The sequence below is a fragment of the Pteropus vampyrus genome, unplaced genomic scaffold, assembly GCF_000151845.1.
Source record: "Pteropus vampyrus isolate Shadow unplaced genomic scaffold, Pvam_2.0 Scaffold13, whole genome shotgun sequence".
In the NCBI taxonomy this organism is placed as follows: Eukaryota; Metazoa; Chordata; class Mammalia; order Chiroptera; family Pteropodidae; genus Pteropus; species Pteropus vampyrus.
In genome coordinates, this window is record NW_011888794.1 from 116,950 (window position 1) to 127,314 (window position 10,365).

Below are 10,365 nucleotides of genomic sequence, written 5' to 3' on the forward strand. Positions count from 1 at the left end.
ACATTTACAGATATTACCTTTTAAAAAATGCATGATCTATTCAGATGAGAAGAAAGAAATCAGAAGAGCTAAACTCTGAAATACAGAATAATGTGCACTAGCATGTTGTTCAAAGTGACTGAATAGCTAATATGAAGTTGTATTATAGAATTTTTGGCATGCTGATCTAAAGATGTAGAATAACATTTTGCAAACTGTAAGAATCTAGTGCATAGTTTTGATTATAGCCTAGATAAATTAACAAAGGTGTCCTATGGGATGAGAAGAAGGATGGGCTTAAGTAGAATAGATTAGTGATGAGAGAGACTACAGGTATCCAGGACCTATGACAGCACCTGGCACAAAATTGGTGCTGACTAAATATTTGGTGAATGAATGAATGAATGAATGAATGAATGCAAGTAACAGAGCCTACCTGGGATACTTAGAAAAATTTTCAGGGTGAAGGTGATGTTCAGGCAAGGCACAGGATCATTTATTTCAGTTTTAGAAATACTGAGTTTTCAAACTACCTATATAACTGGAAACTCATGTTAAATAAATAAAAGCTAATCATAAATTATAGCAGCATAAAACTCATTTCACTTTTCACTAATAAGAACCATCATGTGTGGTAATTTTATGAGCTCTACTTGTTTTATGTCACTCTTCTCTATTTGTACTGTCAACTGAGTCAATTACGTTTCATCTTAAAGCAATCAAATATTTCTGTATTCAGAATAAAATTAATGAACCTGCTCCTTATTTAATAGATGGTTTCTTCTTGTTTTTTCTTTTCCAAATACTTGAGCAGGAAGCATTCAGCTGTATTTGATGTAAGGTTTTGCTTGTCAGTAATTTGTGTTTTGCTTTTGAAATGACAGCACTTAAAGACAACATAGAAAGTTTTATTATATCTACTATTCTCATTTATTTAAAAATAGAAGTAATGTCCTCAAAAAATTTAGCCAGAAGAGTGGTTATACCAATAAAAAGGACTAAAAGATATTTCAGCCTCTTAAAATGTCATGATTCTATCCTTTGCCAAGATTCTTTTTAACTGATCTTAATGGGCCTGTAAGTGTAATATGAAGATCTATCTACTTGTATTGATGAGTTTCTTTCAGGCTCCAGACTGATTTTCTGGCTACAGTTGAGTTATTTTCTCCAGGCCCAGCAGATACTCAAATAATAACTGATGAAACGCTGTGAGCATTGGTGAACCATCTAACTTACCTTGCCAAGTTTCCAGCCTACTTTCTCATCTTCCTCTATGTCTTTGAAAATCTATCTGAAAGGGAGGAGATATATAGAAAACCTCTCTAGGCATGAGACAGTTTATGTTCCCTTCGCAAAGCAGTACAGTCTTACGTATGAGTTCACCATTCACTGTATTGCTACTAAGTTTTACGATAACTAAACCCTCTCCTTTCACCAGCACGTTACACTGATGTTAAGCAGGCTTATGGTTTATTTAGCATTGAGTGTAAGACAATGGACTGTCTCATAAACCACTTAATAAAAATACCTGAAAATATTTTATTAGTATCAGACTTATTTATAAGATGAAATAAAAATCATTTTTTTTCTGTAGCTTACAGCATATGATATTTTATAATTTATCTTACTCATTTGATCAAGCAGAAAACTTGAACTATGTATGAAACTGGCACTTGTCCTCTAAGGACTGTCACTTCTCATAGGACTCAATTTTGTTTTATAGATCCAAATTCTGTGAGCTGATTTATTTTAGCACAACACCAAGTAGAAAAATGAAACTAAGATATTATGCTATATATAAAGTATATGAAATTTTGTCACATTCTTAAAAATGTGAGAATGTTTTCATAACCTTGATAGCCCAAGGATATAGTATTATAAGATGTAATACTTGATTTGGTCCAAGTAAGTTTAAATTTATCTTTCTTTAAGTGTTAATTCAATATTACATTTCATTTTTCCAATGAACTTCCTGACCAGATAATAGGTATAGATGTGTGTTCTATGCTCTGTGCCAATTCTGTTAGTTACTTTGCCTTTCAAATTATGTCTTTATTCATGCAGTATTACTCTTAGTTAAGAAATAACTTACAATATAGATATTTTCTTATTCATAGGTATGCTGCTATAATATTTGCTTGCTACTATTGCTTTAAGATATTTTAAGGTTATAATGCAAATTTTTATAATGTAAATATTTTCTGACTTTTAATACAAAACTAAAGCTGTATACTCTTTATGTATTGAGTAAGTTGTGCAGCACAAATAAATCCATGCCTTTGATTTTGTTTTCTTATGATAAGAAAAAGATTTATTTACAATGTTAAGAGAGTATCTGTACATGCAAGTGAGTACAGAGAATCATGACAAGGATTCTAGCCAAGAGAGTATCTTCTTTGACATGTTAAGGTAAATTATACAGAAAGGAGACAATTTTTTGAATGATATGGAAATTTCTTTTCTTTTCCAGAGTTTGGAAAAACACTGCAAAATTCAGCTACTTGAATAATGCATTCCATGTTTGTGAAGCAATACTTTCAGAGTCATGATTTTCAATTTATTACAAGCATTTGAAATAAATTCACACAAATACTTGGAAACAAGTTTGAGGAGTGTCTAAGTGTGAACACACAAGATTAAAACACTCATCAATATTTTGCTAAATGTGGCTAATTTTAAAAATGTGGTTCAATTCCTCAAAAGATCAACAAGCAAATTCTTTGTATTTTAATAATAAATGTAACAGTTATTTCTAAGAACTATTGTTTCAATAATTACATTTCTTTTTATTGTTTTTTAATTAAAGCAAAGTTAGTGATAAAACCAATGGGACTTTAAGAACAATACGTAAAAAAGAAATAATGTTTTAATGCACACGATTGCAGAGAACTTATTTATTCTAGTCAACTTCTGCCATTTCTGGCAACTGGAAGGCTCTATCAAAGTTACTGTTGAGAGTTCTAGCTATTAATGGATAAATTATCTTGATTTTCATATTAGTCAATGCTGGTATCATACAGAGGGTTTATATAAGTTTCTTGATTATGTTCTATTCTACAGCTACAGGTTTAACCTATAACTCTGGTCATTATTTAGTTACAAAGAAAACCTACCAAGATAACAAGGAACTAGGGTATATTTGCAAAGTGATTGCCTAGCTGACATGGAACCAAGCATTAACCTCATAATTTATGTAATGTTAATTTTTAATATATCCTTCACTACCCTTCATATTGAGTCTCAAGATATTTTTATGTCTGATATATCTTCTAGATGACAAAATAGTCTGAACATTATTGGTTTGTAGATGGTGGAAACTTTTCTTGAGGTTTAATATACCATTAATTTATAAGTATGTAGACAATTATTAGTTAAATTATAAGAACATACTAACAGTGAAGATATTGAGGAACTTCCAAGGGCATATATATACTTTTTTGTAAACTGCATAATACTATAATTATCCTTGATTGGGAAGGGTATTGATATGTAGTATCCTAAGAACAAAATCTAATTTGTAGACAATTATTGTACATATATTTGTACATAAACATGAGTATTTTTTTTCTATGTTGTATACAATTGCTAAAACATATTGATATGTTTTCTAAGTCTGATAAAAAAAGAGCCATCACAATAATTTCGGTTTCATTAAGAACTGAAGAATTTAAGAAACACAATTCTCCTTTTCTAGATAGGAGCAATATTTCTGTTAACCTTGAATCATTACATGAAATCTAAAGATAGTACAAGTTTCAAAGGCAGCTTAACCATTTTATTATTCTGACTTTGAGTCTGACTTTGGGATGAAATAATAATCCTAAAAAGTGTTATCAGAGGAGATGAAATACAGACCCAAGTCATAGCCTTCATAAGAAAGAAATAATTGCAAGTAAAAATTTATAAAACAGGCAATAATAAGTAACAATGCTTATGAAGAATACATTTTCTTTCAAAATGAAGAATTTAGTCAAATGATTAGGAGTATGACAAAGTTAAGAAATTTTATACATTGTTTTGTTAATAAAATGGAATATATTATTTAAGTATAGAATACCTCGGTCATTTTATAGAAAGACAAATTTTAATTTTATTTTGTATATCCCCCATGCCATACTTTGAAATAAATAATTTATAATATTTTTAATTATGCATATATCTACGAACATTGAGAAATTAATTTCCTTTAAAATATTACTTGAAATTATTATAATCCTAAGCACTTAGAGTTGACTGGCTTCTGACACTTTGTTTTTATAGAATTTCTTAAATTTTCTTTTAAAATTACCTATTGTTCATAAAAATGTTGAAATAACCCTTATATATCTTTGCATGTACATGTTTAGGATACATATTTAGCTATTCAAATAGATGATAAAATCAATGTTTTTAGCTTTAGTTTTATCATCAATGTCTATATCATGTTATTAAAGTTTTTAAACTGTAACATTTTCCTTAAGAAATAATGAACGATGTTTTATCTTGTATGTATATTTTGATTTCTCTGTAGTCTTTTGTGTTAATAGCATAATTTAATCTGAATGACCTTTATCTTTCAACCACAAAGAAAACTAGAAACTGGAAAACAAGTCCTGTCTAAATCATTTTTTCCCCAAGAACACACATTTTATTTCATTTTAACAAGTTTTATCATATAAACTAACATTTAAAACATGTTACATATTATGTTCATCTATATCCATTATATATATGTGAAACTAGAAACATAGAAATATTTTCATGACCAATGTTAGTCACTTTTTCTTACTTAGAAATCAAAAAATTATTCAAGAATTACCATAAATTAATTTAATGTTAGTCTATTTCTTTAAAGTTGTCCAAAGAAATAAAAATTACAATGTAAGCTAACACAATAAGTTTTCTTGACATGTAGCACTGCAAGAATTCACAAGATTAAATCTTTATAAAAGACATAATTTATTGAAATTTTATTTAAGCAATCTTATATTTTGGTATTCCTAAACTATAAAACTAATTATTGCTTTCTGGACCCATACCACTAGTGTACAAGAGTTTAAAATATTAGAAATGAAAATTAAGTCTTATATTTATTAAAATATTGTGCCAGAGTTATTTGTGTATGATGATAAAATCAAGAAAGCATAGAGTTCATTTTAAGCTAAAACTAATCAACCCTAAGTGGTCAAAAGAGTCATCTAAATATCAGGAATAGTATATGAACTCTTTTTAATGTAAATGACCCTCTGTACTCATATGCCAAGATTTAAAGATGTTTACAACTATGTCATAAATCTACTTATTTAAAACCTAAGCCATTACCCAAACTCCCAGTTAAACATTTTGATTCTGAGTTATAGTTTTCTAAGGAAAAATAGAAGAGAAATACATATCTTTGGAATTTTTCCTTTAGGTTTTCCTCTTTTATCTGGAATTTGTAAACTGTTGGAATTTGGAACATCTGGATAAGATGTTCCTAGAGTGTACACCTGACAATAGTTTTTTATGATCAAGTAATTCCAAATTTTCCTATACAAGGTGAAAAAGGCTGAGAAGAACAAACAAAAGAAGAATTGATGAGAGATAATTCCAGACATGTACAAGGCTATCACTGTAAAGGCTAATTACTTTTTAAGGAAAGGGAAAGGCTTAGATTTAAGAAAAATGTATTTTGACATGCAAATGACCAAGAGTCATATTAAAATACCTCTCTCAGGTTTTCAGGGTTGTTTGTTTAAGTTTATAAAGACCACTGGGACATTGTTAAAATAGATATCTTTTTGGTGGTTAAAAATAAAAAATTACTGAAAGTGTAAAACAGTAATCCTTTTTAAAAAATTCCACTAGTGGTCTCTTATCCTATTCCATACCATTTTTTTTTCTATTTATTTTTTCTTATTTAGTGTTCAGAATAAAAGTAGGTAGAAAGGCAACTAAGGTTTAGTATACAAGAAGGGAAACTTATCTTGGAGCTTAATTAAACATCTCTTCTATATTCCAAAGTATCTGATAATTGTAATACACTCCTATTCAATCTCAGAGTTATTCTGTTATCTTTCCCACATCTTATATATAATATCTTATATGTGTTTATATTCTTTCTGGCACCTCTAACAGTAATTTATGTATTATAATGGCTAAATAAGCTTAATTAAGGTTAGAATTATAGCGTTAAAATTAATTAATTAATTATACATTGCCGTTATATATTAATTTACTCATTCAATAAACATTAGTGTATGGATGTGGTACAGTTTCTTACCAATGTAGGAGAAAAAGTCAGTGAGTCAATGTTACATTTTCTTTATTAATTTACTTATTAATTTTCTAAATCTATGTAACAGATTTAACTGTCACTCAAAATGACACATTGGTTGATTAAGAAAGAATGTGATGTTAAAAGATTGAGGAAAATGAGAATATAAAGAGCAACAGAGGAAGAAGAAAATGAAACATACTTAAGATGTGTTCAAAGAAATGTAAGCAGAAAATTTTGTGGGGATGAAAACCCGGTGCGGCAGAGACATAACATAGCTTAAAAGTGCCTGTTGCACTCCATTGTTCTCTCAGGTTTGGGAATTTTGGTATAAAATTTAGTTTCACTACTGGAGACTATTATTTTGCCTTGTTTTCATTCTTACTGAGATATTTTTCTAATCTGATTAAACTATTTAAAGCACTTAAACTATACCTAGAACATCTTAGAATATACAAATATTTATAATAGGCTTGTGATGAGCTAATTTGTTGAAGGGTACTTTTCAATTTTCCTCACCAGACATGTTTATGGCCAACATAGGCAACTATATTTGATTTATAAACAGGTTTCATAAAATGAAAGAAAATGGAAAAAAGAGATCTCTTGCAATTAGTTCCTTTATATTCTGTATAGTAAAATGATAAACAATATTGAATCAAAAACAACATTCATTCTGTTTCTCTTAAAAGGCATGTATTTTACTTATATTTACTTGTCAATGTAATTAATTCTTACTATTTCCTGCATACCTCTCAACATAGGGGTAATATCATAAACATTAAGCTTCTCATTTTAACTATTGACATGTTTATTCCTATGAAAGCATTATTAATAGTGATTGTATATTATTTACAGATATTGGCAGACCTAGAAAACCATGCATTATTTAAGAATGATCTGGAATGTCAAAAGCTGATTCTGGAAGCAATGAAATATCATCTGTTACCGGAAAGAAGAACTTTAATGCAAAGTCCAAGAACTAAACCCAGAAAATCTACAGTTGGAACTCTGTATGCTGTAGGAGGAATGGATAACAACAAAGGTATATGATTCTAGATCTATATATAACATATACCCAATATCATATCATGGCACAATTTTAACATTGGAATCTGTATAATACCAACAAACTTCACATAAACTTAGTTTTATCCATTAAAATTTTAAGATTAAGGAAACAACTAAAAACACACCTCTTTCAGTATGTAGTTGCTACTTCAGTTTCTTACTCATCTTTAAATCCTTTATCTTTTGTGCTTTATGTATAAATTTTATATGAAATGAAAAAGGGATTTAAAGCACTTTCTTAGAAAACACAGGCCAAGTAATTTGTTGGATATATTGAGAACGAGATTCTCATTCTGAGTAAAGGAAGTGTAATGAGCCAGGTATTTTCTTGATGAGTGTAGTATTAAAAGAGAATTTCTGCTTTTGAGAAGTTAAGAATATCATACAGAAGCTAGACAAATAAATAGACAATTATAAATGAGTTGTTAGTCTATTTCTTTAAAGTTGTCCAAAGAAATAAAAATTACAATGTAAGCTAACACAATAAGTTTTCTTGACATGTAGCACTGCAAGAATTCACAAGATTAAATCTTTATAAAAGACATAATTTATTGAAATTTTATTTAAGCAATCTTATATTTTGGTATTCCTAAACTATAAAACTAATTATTGCTTTCTGGACCCATACCACTAATGTACAAGAGTTTAAAATATTAGAAATGAAAATTAAGTCTTATATTTATTAAAATATTGTGCCAGAGTTATTTGTGTATGATGATAAAATCAAGAAAGCATAGAGTTCATTTTAAGCTAAAACTAATCAACCCTAAGTGGTCAAAAGAGTCATCTAAATATCATGAATAGTATATGAACTCTTTTTAATGTAAATGACCCTCTGTACTCATATGCCAAGATTTAAAGATGTTTACAACTATGTCATAAATCTACTTATTTAAAACCTAAGCCATTACCCAAACTCCCAGTTAAACATTTTGATTCTGAGTTATAGTTTTCTAAGGAAAAATAGAAGAGAAATACATATCTTCGGAATTTTTCCTTTAGGTTTTCCTCTTTTATCTGGAATTTGTAAACTGTTGGAATTTGGAACATCTGGATAAGATGTTCCTAGAGTGTACACCTGACAACAGTTTTTTATGATCAAGTAATTCCAAATTTTCCTATACAAGGTGAAAAAGGCTGAGAAGAACAAAGAAAAGAAGAATTGATGAGAGATAATTCCAGACATGTACAAAGCTATCACTGTAAAGGCTAATTACTTTTTAAGGAAAGGGAAAGGCTTAGATTTAAGAAAAATGTATTTTGACATGCAAATGACCAAGAGTCATATTAAAATACCTCTCTCAGGTTTTCAGGGTTGTTTGTTTAAGTTTATAAAGACCACTGGGACATTGTTAAAATAGATATCTTTTTGGTGGTTAAAAATAAAAAATTACTGAAAGTGTAAAACAGTAATCCTTTTTAAAAAATTCCACTAGTGGTCTCTTATCCTATTCCATACCATTTTTTTTTTCTATTTATTTTTTCTTATTTAGTGTTCAGAATAAAAGTAGGTAGAAAGGCAACTAAGGTTTAGTATACAAGAAGGGAAACTTATCTTGGAGCTTAATTAAACATCTTCTCTTCTATATTCCAAAGTATCTGATAATTGTAATACACTCCTATTCAATCTAAGAGTTATTCTGTTATCTTTCCCACATCTTATATATAATATCTTATATGTGTTTATATTCTTTCTGGCACCTCCAACAGTAATTTATGTATTATAATGGCTAAATAAGCTTAATTAAGGTTAGAATTATAGCGTTAAAATTAATTAATTAATTATACATTGCCGTTATATATTAATTTACTCATTCAATAAACATTAGTGTATGGATGTGGTACAGTTTCTTACCAATGTAGGAGAAAAAGTCAGTGAGTCAATGTTACATTTTCTTTATTAATTTACTTATTAATTTTCTAAATCTATGTAACAGATTTAACTGTCACTCAAAATGACACATTGGTTGATTAAGAAAGAATGTGATGTTAAAAGATTGAGGAAAATGAGAATATAAAGAGCAACAGAGGAAGAAGAAAATGAAACATACTTAAGATGTGTTCAAAGAAATGTAAGCAGAAAATTTTGTGGGGATGAAAACCCGGTGCGGCAGAGACATAACATAGCTTAAAAGTGCCTGTTGCACTCCATTGTTCTCTCAGGTTTGGGAATTTTGGTATAAAATTTAGTTTCACTACTGGAGACTATTATTTTGCCTTGTTTTCATTCTTACTGAGATATTTTTCTAATCTGATTAAACTATTTAAAGCACTTAAACTATACCTAGAACATCTTAGAATATACAAATATTTATAATAGGCTTGTGATGAGCTAATTTGTTGAAGGGTACTTTTCAATTTTCCTCACCAGACATGTTTATGGCCAACATAGGCAACTATATTTGATTTATAAACAGGTTTCATAAAATGAAAGAAAATGGAAAAAAGAGATCTCTTGCAATTAGTTCCTTTATATTCTGTATAGTAAAATGATAAACAATATTGAATCAAAAACAACATTCATTCTGTTTCTCTTAAAAGGCATGTATTTTACTTATATTTACTTGTCAATGTAATTAATTCTTACTATTTCCTGCATACCTCTCAACATAGGGGTAATATCATAAACATTAAGCTTCTCATTTTAACTATTGACATGTTTATTCCTATGAAAGCATTATTAATAATGACTGTATATTATTTACAGATATTGGCAGACCTAGAAAACCATGCATTATTTAAGAATGATCTGGAATGTCAAAAGCTGATTCTGGAAGCAATGAAATATCATCTGTTACCGGAAAGAAGAACTTTAATGCAAAGTCCAAGAACTAAACCCAGAAAATCTACAGTTGGAACTCTGTATGCTGTAGGAGGAATGGATAACAACAAAGGTATATGATTCTAGATCTATATATAACATATACCCAATATCATATCATGGCACAATTTTAACATTGGAATCTGTATAATACCAACAAACTTCACATAAACTTAGTTTTATCCATTAAAATTTTAAGATTAAGGAAACAACTAAAAACACACCTCTTTCAGTATGTAGTTGCTACTTCAGTTTCTTA

The 10,365-nt window shown here is 28.8% G+C and overlaps 1 protein-coding gene across 1 annotated transcript in view; it reads left to right on the forward strand.

Annotated features, from left to right (window-relative positions):
- LOC105306168 (kelch-like protein 1) overlaps positions 1 to 10,365 on the forward strand; it is a gene marked incomplete at its 5' end in the record, with an annotated part of 207,212 nt that overhangs the window by 115,477 nt on the left and 81,370 nt on the right. The window contains one exon of the mRNA XM_011381083.1: positions 7,073 to 7,259. Within this exon, the coding sequence (XP_011379385.1) occupies positions 7,073 to 7,259 (187 nt within the window). The remainder of the gene's footprint in view (positions 1 to 7,072; positions 7,260 to 10,365) is intronic.